At 51.2% G+C, this 14926-nt stretch overlaps 1 protein-coding gene across 3 annotated transcripts in view; it reads right to left on the minus strand.

The window, feature by feature from the left end:
• Window positions 1-14926, minus strand: part of BLK (BLK proto-oncogene, Src family tyrosine kinase) — a 73720-nt gene that overhangs the window by 35078 nt on the left and 23716 nt on the right. Inside the window, exons 1-6 of one of the 3 annotated variants that reach the window (XM_025181099.3) lie at window positions 12386-14329; window positions 10880-10994; window positions 9663-9711; window positions 3646-3742; window positions 2062-2160; window positions 491-594 (exon numbers count right to left, since the gene is read on the minus strand). In XM_025181099.3, the coding sequence (XP_025036884.1) occupies window positions 491-594; window positions 2062-2160; window positions 3646-3742; window positions 9663-9711; window positions 10880-10994; window positions 12386-12489 (568 nt within the window). In that variant the 5' untranslated portion in view covers window positions 12490-14329. The other 2 variants (XM_025181100.3, XM_075923239.2) reach the window with 2 other exon arrangements.

A 14926-nucleotide genomic window follows, 5' to 3' on the forward strand; every position in this document is an offset into this window, starting at 1 on the left:
CAAGGAGGAAGGAGAAAATTTGTTCCTCTTGGTTTCTGAGGACAGGACAAGGAGTAATGGGCTTAAAGTGCAGCAATGGAGGTTTAGATTGGACATTAGGAAAAAATTCCTAACTGTCAGGGTGGTCAAATATTGGAATAAATTGCCAAGGGAGGTGGTGGAATCTCCCTCTCTGGAGATATTTAAGAACAGGTTAGATAGACATCTGTCAGGGATGGTGTAGACGGAGCTTGGTCCTGCCTTGAGGGTGGGGGGCTGGACTCGATGACCTCTCGAGGTCCCTTCCAGTCCTATGATTCTATGATTCTATGAAATCTTGTGAGGGAATCGGAGCTCAGCAAAAGGAGGGCCTCGGTACCGGCCCCTCGGCTCAGAGCGCGCAGGGCCGTAGGAGAAGCAGCCAAATTGGCAGGGGGTTCTTAGTAGGAATCTCTGGCAGCTTGGCCGGCCAATGACAGGAAGTAATGCGAACCCGCCCCCCCAGCCGTACCTTTCGTGGTTTCGCTCTCCCTGACGAGGAAAGACCCGATTTTGTTGCCAGGCGCCATCAGCAGCCGCTCGGCTTCTTTTCTGCTGAGCGCGTTAAAATACCACCTGCGGGAGAAGAGGCCCGGAGCCGTTATGAGGCGCTCTGCAGAGGCCCAGCCTGCCTAGTGGTTATCTCCCATTGAAATGATGCGTGCCGTGTTTAACCTAGCAAAACGGAGGCTGGGAGGGGGCATCGTTGCTCTGTAAAAATACATCATGGGAGGGGGAAGAGCTATTTAAGTGACAGGACAGAATTGCCGGGCCCCTGGGCAAGGTGGTGGGTGGGGCTCCGTTCCGCGCTCCCCAAAGGGGCGGAGCCTCAGACAGAGGGGGCGTGGCTGCAGGGTAGCCTTCTCCCGTTAGCCCTTCAGCCCAAAGTCCAGTGGTAGTAACCAGGAGCCCCCCCTTTTGAGGAGCCCAGAAGCCCCCGGGACAGTTGCCCTTTTGCCCTGCCCCCCATCAGTGGGTCTGTCAAAGGACAATGGGGCTAAACTGGTCATGAATAAATTCAGGCTGGAATTTAGAAGACGCTTTCCAGCCCTCTCTGTAGGAGTAGTGGCAGGGGTGGCCCTAGACTAGCTGCCAGCAACTGGCGCCCTAGGTCAACCATGCAATCGGCGCCCCCACCTCCAATCCCCTCAATGATATTCCACCACCATTTGGCGCCCAATTTAAATTAGCGCCCTAGGAGACCGCCTAGTTTGCCTATATGGACGGGCCACCCTGAGTCATGGGGACACGCCACCTCACAAGCTGTAAGATGGAGCTGGTAGGCTGATGAACAGGATTGTGTGAGGTGATTGTAACAGCCAGGGACTGTGGACTCAACCCAAGCAATCCTTTTCAGTCCTAAGTTGGAGGACCCTGTGTCTAGCACCGACTACATTTCCGAACGGTTTTAGGTGGGGTAGAGTCCTTTACTGTAACATTTTCAACAGATGAGGGTCAGAGTTCTGTTCACTTTGGGCATGTCTACACTAGGAAATTATTTCAAAATAACGTTTAATAACTCCCGAAATAACAAAATCGAATTAGCGAAAGGAAGCCTTGAAATTAGACCGAGGCTACAGGGAAGCCTCGAAATGAGTCCCTTAACGTGGCCTTCAACGTAAAGCCCCAAGAAGCATGGGGGAGTAATTACTTTGAATGACTCTGGGGAGTCGTTATTTCGAAACAGCAGCTGCGGCGCATCCACTCTCCCGCTATTTCGAAGTAACTCTTTAGAAAGAAGCGTTCTTTCTCGTTATTTCGAAATAACCAGCCCCTGGTTTGGACATAACGGGCTTGGTCGTGCGGACGCGCCGCTTGTTATTTCGAAATAAGGGGAGTTATTTTGAAGTAACTCCCTCACATAGACCGGGGCGTAGAGTCCAAATATCAGTGCGAACGCACGCCCCAAGGGAAAAGCCTGTGGCGATTCTTTGACAAGTTCAGGGTACGGCTTCGCTTCTCTGGCTTCCAAGCGATCGTTGTGTGGGGCAGCCCAAGAGCCGTCACGTTCTAAAGACGAGGCGCTGATATTAGGGCACCTACTTTTCCATTTCCAAGGTATCCACTCGTGCGACAAAGTTACTGGGGATGTAGCCTTTCCTCCCAGTGGTGAGAGACTCTGCCAGCCACCAGTCTCCATCTCTGCAAATCAAACAAGACACGGCGCATGAACGCCCAACGGAGCTTCTGCCTCAGCCCTGCCTGAGGCGGCTCAGGGCTGCGGAAGCTTCTGGAAGCTTGCAAAGGCGGCGCGGCGCTCCACATACCGCTGCCCAGAGGACGTCCGCACCGCAGCTGCGCGGCGATCGAGCCCACGTGCTAGAAATAGCCGGGTGCCGGCAGCAGCCCTGTCTGAGGTTGTAGGTCCGTGCCGCTGTGGCCACGCAGCTGTTTTTAGCATGAACTGGCACCCAGCAGTCTCCCCACGCTGGGAATTGCGCCTCCTGGTGGCTGTGCGGACAGACCCCCGTTTCTATCAGCCCCCCCAGCTTGGAGGCTGGTTAGAAAGGCAACCCGTAAAGACACTGGTCTCTTCAACCCTGAGCAAGTGGGTGTTTTTCACTTCCCACCTCCGTCCCAGACAGAGACTCGGGCACTGTCTTCAATTCCTCATCTGTTCCTCGCTGCTGCTTCCTTTATTGCATTAGGCAGCTCTCTGTGTTGGCTGCTCGGAGCGCCTTCCGAAACCCTGGGGGCACCCCAGAAAATACTGAAACCCACTCTCATTAGCTGGATGTTCACCACCTGTCACAACTGAGTGGTGTAAGGCAAGTGTCTGAACCAAAAACATCCACCAAAGTCACGAACCCCCTTTGGGACAACCTCACAAGACAACAATCCCTCCAAAGTTTTTCAAACAAAGTCAACAAAATCCACCCTAAACTGGCTAGGTCCTGGCCTTTCTTCAAAGGGAAACCAAACCCACATCCTTTTGAAGGCAAAGATCAGCCCAGGCTGTGCCCACGTACACAGCTGACAAGTTGTTATTTATGCTACCTTAGCCTTTCTGAGTATCAGCTGACAGCAGGGCCATGTTGTTCGGCGCTGCCCATGAGCATGGGGAAAACAGTCCCCGAGCGAGAGTGCTTTTAAACTCAATTGGCTCAAGAGGTGTTATCATCCCCGTTCTACAGCTAGGGAGCCAGGTGACTTCCCAAGATCGCAGCGCTCGTGTGGAAAGAACATAAGCACTAGGGGTCACCAAATGAAATTCATAGGAAGCAGGTTTAAAACAAACAAAAGGAAGTATTTGTTTGCCTAGCACACAGCCAACCTGTGGAACTCCTTGCCAGAGGATGTTGTGAAGGCCAGGACTATAACAGGGTTCAAAAAAGAACTAGATACATTCATGGAGGTGAGGTCCATCAATGACTATTAGCCAGGAGGGGTGGGAATGGTGTCCCTAGCCTCTGTTTGTCAGGAAATGGGTGACAGGGGAGGGATCACTTGATGATTTCCTGTTCTGTTCCCTCCCTCTGGGGCCTCTGGCATTGGTCACTGTCGGCAGACAGGACCCTGGGCTAGATGGACCTTTGGTCTGACCCACTGTGGACGAAGCACCGAACCCCAGCCTCGGAAGTTTTGGAAAGGCTTCTCCAGCAAGTGCTGCGGATGAGGGTCACTTACCTATTCAGGATTTGAAGTTTCTCTCCCTTGACCAGCTCCAAGTCGCGGTCACTGGTGGAGGTGAACTCGTACAGTGCAATCACAATGTTCTCATCTGCTGTAAGGGAAAAAGACACGCCGGGGGTTAGGTGGCCCCCCACGGAGGGGATGAACTCGGCACGCGGTGCGTGGATATGAGAAAAGCCCAACCCCTCTCTTCTCCCACTTCCCTTGGTCGCTGCGGGACCCTCCCAGCCTCTCCAAAGACACCCTCGGCCTTCTCTTTCATTCAAGACTCTCGCTAGCCCCACACACCGAGCCCACATTTAAATCTCGTCTCGACGTTGTGCACATCTCAGAGCCGGGTCTGCGCTGGCAGCAGCGTGTCGGGAACGAGGAGTTGCTATGAAAAGCAGGCTGTGCCCACACAGCAGTGTGATGCCACAATGAAAGCCTCTGGCAGAGAGGAGGTGGCAAAGGAAAAGTTCCCACAGCTTCCCCCCGCTGGATCCTTTTCCTACGGCTTCCCCTGGGGAGACCCTTTCCCTACGGATGAGCCTTTCCTTGTGTTAGGAAAAGGCTCCCGCGCAGGCTGGAAAAGAGACACCATCCATGTTCCGCTATTTTTTCCATGTACCTGCAGAATAATTTTTGTTATATGCACTAAGGCATGTGCACCACCCATAGAAACATGCTGCTGGCTGTGGGCTCTCTGCTAATCAGCTGGGCAGTATCTGAATTTCTCCTGGGGGGCTGCCCATGTAACCACCACTGGACAAATTTGAACCTAGGATCTCCAGAGCTTAGTGCAGGATCCTCTGCAGCCTGAACTATAAAGCCAGCTGGCACCCAGTTTAGCCTGGAGCACTCCCTTGTTCTAAGCATTCTCTGTCCGTGGTCTAAGTGCCATTGCATGGGACAGTGAACCACACTAGGGCTATGTCTACACTGCACCTGTCCTGCACCAAAGCCTATGCAAATGAAGTGCGGATCAGCATATTGCTGTGCTTCATTTGCATCATTAATTAGGGGCCGTTTTGGTGCAAGAGGCTTATGTGCAAAAAGGAGCAGTGTAGATGGCTACTTTTTGTGCAAAATCCCCCTCTTGTTAGTCTTTAAAGTGCTACATAGTCCTGTCTTTTGTTTCAGCTAGACCAGACTAACACGGCTACATCTCTATTACTCTTGTACGAGAGCCGTTCTTCCAGAAACCACTGACACTAACCTTAAAAATTACAGTGGGCGAGGGAGGGAGATGTTGTCTGGGCACACAGAGTGTGAATATCCGAAGGTTCTGCCATGTCTTTACTCCACAACCAGAAGGTTAGGAATAATTAAAAAAGGGACAGAGAATAAGACAGAAAATATCTTATTGCCTCTGTGTAAATCCAGGGTACGCCCACCTCTTGGATACTGTGTGCAGATATGGTTGCCTCATCTCAAAATAGATCTCTCGGCATGGGAAAAAAGTTCAGAAAACGGCTACAACAATGATGAGGGGTTTGGAACAGCTGCCATTTGAGGAGAGATTAATAAAATTGGGGCTTTTCATCTTAGAAAAGAGGAGACTCGTGGGGGGAGGGGCGATAGAGGTCTATAAAATTATGAGTGGTGTGGAGAAAGTGAATAAGGAAAAGATATCGACTTGTTCCCATAACTCAAGAATCATAGAATCATAGAACTGGAAGAGACCTCAGAAGGTCATCAAGTCCAGCCCCCTGCTCTAGGCAGGACCAATTCCAACTAAATCAACCCGGCCAGGGCTTTGTCAAGCTGAGACTTAAACACCTCTAGGGATGGAGACTCCACCACTTCCCTAGGGAACCCATCCCAGTGCTTCACCACCCTCCTAGTGAAATAGTTTTTCCTAATATCCAACCTGGACCTCTCCCACCGCAACTTGAGACCATTGCTCCTTGTTCTGCTTTTCCAGAAAAACTTGCCAGCTGTCTACAGTGGCCTCTTGAATTTCCGGAAAAGCACTGACGATCTCATGTAAAATCATCAGTGCTTTTCCGGAAAAACTATGCTGCTCCCATTTGGGAAAAAGTCTATTTCCGAAAGACTTTTGCCGGAAAGGGCCAGTGTAGACAGCACAGTACTGTTTTCCGCAAAAAAGCCCCAATCGCGAAAATGGCTTTTTTGCGGAAAACCGCGTCTAGATTGGCCACGGATGCTTTTCCGCAAAAAGTGCTTTTCCGGAAAAGCGTCCTGCCAATCTAGATGCGCTTTTCCGAAAATGCTTTTAACGGAAAACGTTTCCGTTAAAAGCATTTCCGGAAATTCATGCCAGTCTAAACGTAGCCCTAATGTAATACTCTGCTCCCGCGTGGATCCTTGGTCACTGGACAAGGCGGTTTCATTGCTCCGTGGCCCGGCCCCGGGCCTACCGCACGGCTGCATCTCTCTGAGCCAGCGTGTAAGGAGTCTGTGTGGTTACAGCTCCCAAGGCAGAAACGCCCTCTGCTCTCCTCACATTCAGGGGGTGTGAGCAGCCCCTCCTAAGAGCTGAAGTAAAAACCCATGGGATGTGGAGAGGTTTTGTCTGGGCGCAGCCTAACGAATGCGGCAAGAGTGATAAATAGTCTACAGACAGAGGCTACGTCTACACTGGCCCCTCTTCCGGAAGGGGCATGTAAATTTCACGAGTCGTCGTAGGGAAATCCGCGGGGGATTTAAATATCCCCCGCGGCATTTAAATAAAAATGTCCGCCGCTTTTTTCCGGCTTTTAAAAAAGCCGGAAAAGAGCGTCTAGACTGGCCCCGATCCTCCGGAAAAAGTGCCCTTTTCCGGAGGCTCTTATTCTATCCTTCAAAGTAGGAATAAGAGCCTCCGGAAAAGGGCACTTTTTCCGGAGGATCGGGGCCAGTCTAGACGCTCTTTTCCGGCTTTTTTAAAAGCTGGAAAAAAGCGGCGGACATTTTTATTTAAATGCCGCGGGGGATATTTAAATCCCCCGCGGATTTCCCTACGACGACTGGTGAAATTTACATGCCCCTTCCGGAAGAGGGGTCAGTGTAGACGTAGCCAGAGTGTCTTGAGACAGAGTCGAGTCCCATTTTCTCTTTTACCTTTTCTAACAATGCCACCTGCCCGCTGGCAGCCCAGACTGCCCCTTCTCCCGGGCAGATAAAACATCTCCAGAGCAACCCGAGGTTTGTGCGAGCCAAGCCATTGGGTTGGGATTTATTGGAGACAGCACATGACCATGAGAGGAAATAGTGAGGCTCTGGAAACCAAGGCCTCTTGAAAGTGGCAGGGAAGAACTTGAAGGTCAGCCGGCAGCTTCTAGTGTGGGGAAGTTTGACGCTTCCCCCAATAGGAGGGAGGAGCAGCACCAGCGAGAGGGAAAGTTTGGAAGCAGAATGTTACTTTGCATTACGGCAGCGTTTTCTGTCGGGGAGCTCTGTGTGCATCACGCGGGCTGCTGTGTCAAACCCCACCTCATCCCTCTGAGGCAGTTACTAGTTACCCCTGGCTTACAGTTAATGAGAATGGGAGACGTGAGGTCAAACCCCTCTAGAGTCAATGACCAGGTGGGCAGATTTAAATTGGCAAGTCAAATCACCAAGTAAAAAGCCTGTTTTTAATCACCTTTTCCATTGTACGTCCTAGGGACACCCATGAAAGTGGAACCAGACTGAAACAAATCATTTTGTCATTTTGGAATGGACATTTTTAACAACTTTCCAGCCTGGGAAAAGTCTTGACATTTTGACTTTTCATCCTGATTTCAGACCAAAAAAAGGTATCGCAAAAAGATCCGAATTTCCCACGGGGATGGGAATGCGGGTTTGCACCCAGCTCAGCTTAAGAGATGTTGTTCAATTTTAACTCGAGCATTTAAATGTCTGTCTCCTTGTCTGGGCAGAGCCTAATTTTCTTATGTTGAGGTTCTTTCGATAGCCATAAGTAGAGTCGGAAGAATTTAGTGCTTATTTTGCCTGTGTTTCTAGGGCTATTCCTTCATGTGTACATTGTTTTGATTGGCTTGCATTTGTGCACAAATGGGAAATAAAAATAAATGGATCCCCCGTTTCTGAACAATCGTTTCCTCAGTATGTGCTGGAGGTATGACCGGAACGCTGATCAATAGCAACATAATCTTTCATATTAATTGTAACATTTTCCCTTCAACTGACAAAAACCATCCTCGGACTATAAATGATTAGCCGTGATGAGACCCTAAATTGAGGCCCCGATGGGCTAGGCCCTGTATGGAGACTGTGAGCTCTACAGACCAGGAACTTTTGCTTATTATGTTTGTAGAGCGCCTAACACAACTGGGCCCCAATTTGGATCGGGGCCACTAGGCACCGCCACAGTCTGAACACAGTCCTCTGCATGAAGTTTCCATCTAATGAGGCAGGAGAGGCAAAGGATGGGATGAAGGAAGAATTATGAGCCCTGTTTTTCAGAGGAGGAACTGGAGCACAGAGACATGGAAAGGCTTGCTTGGGGTCCCCGAGGCCTGATGATGGGGGTGACAAAGGGGGCAGTTACCCTGGAGCCTGGTGATTCAAAAAGACCCAGGACTCCTTGCCGCCGTGACTGCTACTGTGGCAACAGCAGCGCCTGGAGCCCCACCCCACCCCCGCCCCTTCCATCCAAGACCCCGCCCCTTGCATCCAAGGCTCCACCCCTTCTAACCCAAAGCCCCGCCCCTTCTAGGAGCACCCCCACACACATCTTGCCCAGGGGCCCACAGAAGCTGTCATTTCTCCCTGGGATCACCCAGAAAGTCTACAATAGAGCCAGACAATGAACTCAGTTCTTCTGAGTCTCAGGCTCTGTTCACACACAAAACGTGCGCTCATGTAATTCTGTCAGTGCAGCACCTTAGCGTGGGTGCTTCGAAATTGGCTGAAGCGCGCCCAGCAGTGGCTGAGTTTATTCTTTGTGAAACAGAAGCACTCCGTACAGAGCTCTCTTCAGCCAATTTCAGAAAGCCCAGCATCTACTTATCTCAACCACGGTAGTGTAACGCATACCGTTTTGGGGTATGCCTAACTCACGCCTGAATGTGTGTTACATCTCCTATGCCGAGAGACCAGAGACTTCGCCAGGTCTGGGGCGGGGTCTCAGGTGTGAGGGGAGGGGCCTTACATGGAAGGGGTGGGGCTGGCCTTTCCCAACCAGTCCCTCAGGGCTGCCTGGGCTGCAGGGCACATGCCGCCAGGGGTCCAGTGAAAATAGAAAGGCCGGGGCGGGGTTCAGCCACTGCCGCTGCCAAGATACAGCGGCAGCCAAAAGCCCTGGGCCTTTTCAAACTGCCAGGTCCCTGGGGAGCTGCCCCTTTGCCCCCTGTCGCTGGCTCTGCTCATATGCACTATCCATGGGTCTGTTACAGCAACTGTTAGCACAGGCTGGGTTTTTTTTGCTCAAACTGGACCAGCTCTTAATCTTAGTTGTGGACGTCCTTGGTTCAAATCCCCTTGTGCAGACTTTGCTCCACTTGGCCAAGTAACAGAGAACATTTCTCCCCCGAGGGTGTGTCTACACAGCAGCGTTATTTCGGAATAACCATGCCAGTGTTTACACAGCTTATTCCGACTTCTGTAAACCTCATTCCATGAGGAATAATGCCTCTTCCGAAATAGCAGGAGTGTGGGAGCACATCCACATGAGGGGAGCCTGCCTCGGACTCATTTCGAGGCTTCCCTGTAGCGTAGATGTGCTGTTTCAAAATAAGCCATTTCGGAGTATTTCTTCCAGAGTTGCTTATTCCGAAGTAAGTGTGTAGTGTAGACATACCCATAGGGTTATGCCTGGAGAGAGAAATTGACGATTTCCAATATTTCCCGATTTGCATCCCATCCTTCTAACGACTTGTCTGCTTTCCCACCCCTGAGCCACGCAGCTAAGCCAGCCTAAGATGTCGACCAGGCTAATTAGCACCTAACGGTGCATCTGCATACAAACCGTAAAAAACAAACCACAAATGAATCGATACCAGCACTAATTCACTCACCCCCCCACTCACGGCACAGTGCCGGACGAGCATCCCAGAGAAGGTGATGAAATGTAAGAATCTTACCTTGAGCGGATGGCTGGTTTGGAGGCGAGGTATTAACATGTTGTCTGAACTTGGGGAGAAACAAAGAAAGTCCATTGGTTACTTTGCTGGACGAGTGGAAGGATCTGCTTTCTGGTACAAAAGCCACTCAAGGCCTGATCCTAAACTCACTGAATTCAATGAGAGACTTTCTATTGCTTTAAATGTGCTTTGGATCAGGCCGTCTAGGTGGCTTCCAGGTGTGAGTACACTTTATTATAATGCATAGGGAGCTTGCTTGCTCATGTCCTTAAATACCCCCACGTCTCCTCAATTGATTTGGATGATCATAGCGGAGCTACCTGCTTATCTAGATTCCAAACATTGCCTTACTTGTAATTCAGTCAATTGTTACAAGGTCTGTTAACCCACGCAGGAGGCATCAATGAATCAGCTGATAAAAATGAGAAAGGAACACCACTCCACGCAAAAAAGCAAGAAACCCTGGCATAACTGTCATGAGGTGTTCCTTGCTCATGAATATCAGGGTTAATTATTTACACCTGCATAGAAAGGTTCAGAAAAGGGCAACAAAAATGATGAGGGGTTTGGAACGGGTCCTATATGAAGAGAGATTAAAAGACTGAGACTTATCAGATTAGAAAAGCGGAGACTCGGGGAAATAGGATAGAGGTCTATAAAAACATGATTGGTGTGCAAAAAGTGAATAAGGAAAAGTTATTTGCTTATTCCCACAATATGAGAACTAGGGGCACCAAATGAAATGAACGGGTAGCAGGTTTAAAACAAACAAAAGAAAGTTTTTCTTCACTCAGTGCACAGTTAACCTGTGGAACTCCTTGCCAGAGGATGTGCTGAAGATTTGGACTTTAACAGGATTCAAAAAAGAGCTAGCTAGATTCCTGGAGGTTAGGTCCATCAAACGCTATTAACCAGGATAAGTAATATCCCTAGTCTCTGTTTGTCTGAAAGTGGGAGACAGGAGAGGGACGCAGCTGGAGTCGACGTAGCTGAGGTCGGCTTGTGGCCGTGTCTACATGGCGCTGGATCGATGGGAGAAACCTCATTTCTCGTTCTGGTGGAGCTAAGGCATTGATGGGGGAGCCATCTGCGGTGGACTAGACCTGCTAAATCAACCCCCGGTGGATCGATCACCCCAGCATGGATCTCCCGGTAGTGGGGGCAAGCAGCTACGCTACCATGGGGCACAGAAAGGAAATGGAAAGCGGGTTACTTACCGGGGGCGGGGGCGGGGGCTGTTTCTTCCTGGACAATATCGGAGGCTTTGTCCTATTCGCAGCATCGGCCTGCGTGTGTGGCGGGGAGCGGTGCTTGCTCCCGTATAACCCCATCCTGCGAAAGAGAACACAAACGGAGAGGTGAGGGGCGTCTCACGGCAGACAGGTGTGCGTCAGGCTGGTGTGAGCAGGCCCCAAGCGAAGCTAAGGAAAACCAGAGGAGCTGGGACCACAGGCAGGAGGGAAAGGACAATGTTTTCCATGACCGGTACTTATAAGGGCCTCCTGACTGTCATACCGAGTGCCTCAACACAGGCCTGCAGGATGGAGCAGCACCGTTCTCTGCCTCTCCCTGAGGGAGAACTGAGCGACGCCCCTAAGTTCCCACAGGTTGCCAGTGGCAGAACCGGGCCCTCAGCAGGCATCCCCAAGGCGAACGCCCTCCTGGCTTTCCAGGGCCCCGAGCTTATGCAGGCACTGTGGGCAGGGGCGGCTGGCAGGTGGCAGAGGGGTTGAATAGCGACAGCTAAAAGGTTTCGTGCCACAGCATCTTTGCCAAAAAAAAACAGCGTTCTGACTATAACCTACTTATTTGCTTTGGGCAAATTTTTCTGCTTCTTCGATGCAGACAGCTGGGGTGGAGGGAAAGAGGAAGAAATCAAATTTAGGAACCAAACATTTCTACTGAGAAGTGAATTGTTTCAAATTTTCAGAGACCCCAGCGATGTTTCTGGGTCAGGTTTTTGAACACCAGATTAGATAGACAGTGTGTTACAAGGAGGAGGAAGAAAAATTGTTCTCCTTGGCCTCTGAAGACAGGACAAAAGCAATGGGTTGAAATTGCAGCACAGGAAGTTTAGGTTGGACAGTATGAAAAAATTCCTACCTGTCAGGGTGGTGAAACACTGGAATAAGTTGCTTAGGGAGGTTGTGGAATCTCCATCTCTGGAGATAGTTAAGAGCAAGTTGGACGGACACCTGTCAGGGATGATCTAGACAGTGCTTGGTCCTGTCATGAGGGCAGGGGATTGGACCTGATGACCTCTCGAGGTCCCTTCCCGTTCTATGATTCGATAGAGAAATAGACAGACAGACAGACAGACAGACAGATAGATAGATAGATAGATAGATAGATAGATCAGGAAATTAAATTGAAAAAGTGTCATTTTTTGATCACCTCTAATTATTTATGGTGATGTAAAATCATCGCTCGCCCTACACGCTTGTGCAAAAGAATAAGGGAGCCTTAATGTCTTTACAAGCCTGCCTATGTTATGTCCTCTCAGGGTGTCTCTGCACTACAGAGAAGAAGTTGATCTTCTAATGTTTGATTTAGCGGGTCTAGCGCAGGCCCGCTCAATTGAATGCTGAAGTCATCCCCCACTGGCGTCCAGTGCTTCTCCTTCTGCCAGGAGTAAGGGAAGCAAGTGGCACCGTGCGCGCCCATCGGCCTCCCGCTGTGTGGACGGGGATTTAAGGCACGGCGACTCCAGCTATGCAACTCACAGAGCCGGCGTTGCGTAGCTTAGGTCGACCTTCCCCTCCAGTGTAGACCAGGCCTCGGAGGGGTGGCAGAGTTGCTTCCAGGGGGCTGCTGTTCCACTTTCCATGTGCGTGGCCGGGCCGAGCTGAGGAATGTAACATTACACCCGCATCCGGTGCTGTGGTGAGGCCCCACCTCTTGGCCAACGCCTCAAGGATTGAGAGCAGACGATGCACCTAGTGATAAAGCTCTCTCACTGGATGCACCAGGGACCCACACGACATCGGTAGATAGACACAGAAGGGGGCCAGTAACACAGGCTACCCAGTGGGTTACACTATACCAAGTAAGAGGTCTGCAAGCTACAAGATGAGTTTGATTTCCCTGCTGGCCACGGCTAATCAGTTCTTCAGTGGAAACAACAGGAAGCGGGCAAGACAGGCAAGTCATCTGATTAACAAGAGGAGGAAAACTTCTTGGGCCAGCTAGCTTAGCTGGCTAGAGTGTGATGCTAATAATGCCAGGGTGGGGGAGAAGGGGTCATGCCCCATGCTGGCCGCTAAACACTCTTGGCAAGGTGGCTCATTTGCCCTCTGTGGTGGAACAGGGATGGTACTGGCCTTTTAAACTAGAGCATGTGGGTTCAAGTCCTAGCTGAGGTCACAATTGAGCTGTGTTCTGAGTTGCCACATGAGCATACAAAAGGTTCTCAGCAAACTATGGAAACTTGGGGTGCACAGAAAGTTTGTGTAGTGCGGGCAGAACTGAGCCTGGGACCTCTGGCAATTTGTACGTGAGCTAAAGGATTCATTATTTTCTCTGTAAGCGGTCTAAGTGCCACTCCATGGGACAGGGAACCACCCCCAGTAAGGGTGTGGGTGACAGGGGCAGCATTCCTACTTGCCCAATGGTCACGAGGCTGACACACGTCAGCTAAATTACATTCCCCTGGGCTAAGGATTTCTGAAGCTGACCGGTGTGGTGCTTTCAACCCAAAGGGCGCCAGCAATTTTAGGCCAGATTCTCATACGCGGATGCCAGCATACTAGCCCAGGTTTACGACTCGCCCAATATTGCCAGCCCCCCCAATGTTCAAATGTCCTGTGCCTGACCCTGAAACATCACCAAGACTGGTTCCCAAATCGTGTGATATTGATCTGTCTTTTGACTTTTGAACATCAGAATGGCCAGATTGGGTCAGAACGAAGGCCCATCTAGCTCAATGGCCTGTCTGCCCACAGGGGCCAATGCAAGGTGCCCCAGAGGGAGGGAACAGAACAGGGAATCATCCAGTGATCCCTCTCCTGTCACCCATTCCCAGCCCCTGACAAACAGAGGCTAGGGACACCATCCCTGCCCAGCCTGGCGAATAGCCATCAATGGACCTAACCTGTATGAATCTATCTAGTTCTTTTTTGAACCCAGTTAAAGTCCTGGTCTTCACAGCCTCCTCCGGCAAGGAGTTCCACAGGTTGGCCGTGCGCTGCATGAAGAAAAACTTCCTTTTGTTAGTTTCAAACCTGCCGCCTATTCATTTCATCTGGTGACCCCTAGTTCTCCCTTCTCACCCCCCACCCCCGAGGCTCTATGGGACATTGCCATGTTTCCCATTCTCCCAAAATGCTGAGAGGAGGGTGATCTGGGCCCTGCTGTGGACGGAGGACCCCATGGAGAAGAAATTACACCGATTCGCCTCCCACGCTGCCTGATCACGTGGAACTTCCATTCCTGCCCCCCCAACTCATGCTGTGCCGGTCCAACCTCCCTTCTGCCCCCCCAGAAGGAATGACGCACCCACAGCCCCACATCAATACTACCCACAGCTGCCCTTTGCCCCTCAGCACACCCCTGCTCTAGGCGTTCTTCCCTCCAGCCTCCCCAGCCTGGGGGAGCTACTGCCCCAAATCCCCTTTTCCCCATCCTCAGGTCTGGCATTGAAGGGGGTGGGGGGAGGAGCTGAGAGCAGACTGACCCATTACAGGAGCAAAGCGGGGGGGGAGCAGAGCCATGGGGAACGCGGAGAGATCTGCCCTCCTTCTGCTGCAGTCCTGATTGGCTGCTTTCCCCCAGGAGGTGGGGAAGCGGAAGGCAGCCAATTGGGGGGAGGGATCCCTTGGGCAGCGCTGTGAAGCTCAAGAGGGTGGGACCATCTCTCCCGGGGGGTGGTGCAAGCGGTGCTACTGGCCATGCAGTGGCACCGATTCCCGTTGACTTCCCAGGGGGAGGAAGGGCTCACCAGCTGACACGGAATCGAGCCCCGTTTTCACAGAAACCATTTCGCCACTGAAATGCAGCCACCTCTGGGGTGGAGTCCGATGGTAAATGAGAGCAGGACGGGGAAGGCTGAGCACACAGAAGGGGAGTTTCTGTGACATCAGATGTAAAAGATAAAATTTGCCTGAGGGGGAGGAGCTACCAGATTTCCCTCTTTGGGGAGATGCTCGGCTCTTGCAAAACGTGACTGGGAATCTGCATTCACGTGCAGGGTGTGACTCTTTGGATAGTCCACGGGACAACGCAAAGCCCCCTCACACCACAGAAGATATGAGTTCTTCAGTCCAGTC

Source organism: Pelodiscus sinensis, chromosome 3 (assembly GCF_052426305.1).
Source record: "Pelodiscus sinensis isolate ZL-2025 chromosome 3, ASM5242630v1, whole genome shotgun sequence".
Taxonomy (NCBI): Eukaryota; Metazoa; Chordata; order Testudines; family Trionychidae; genus Pelodiscus; species Pelodiscus sinensis.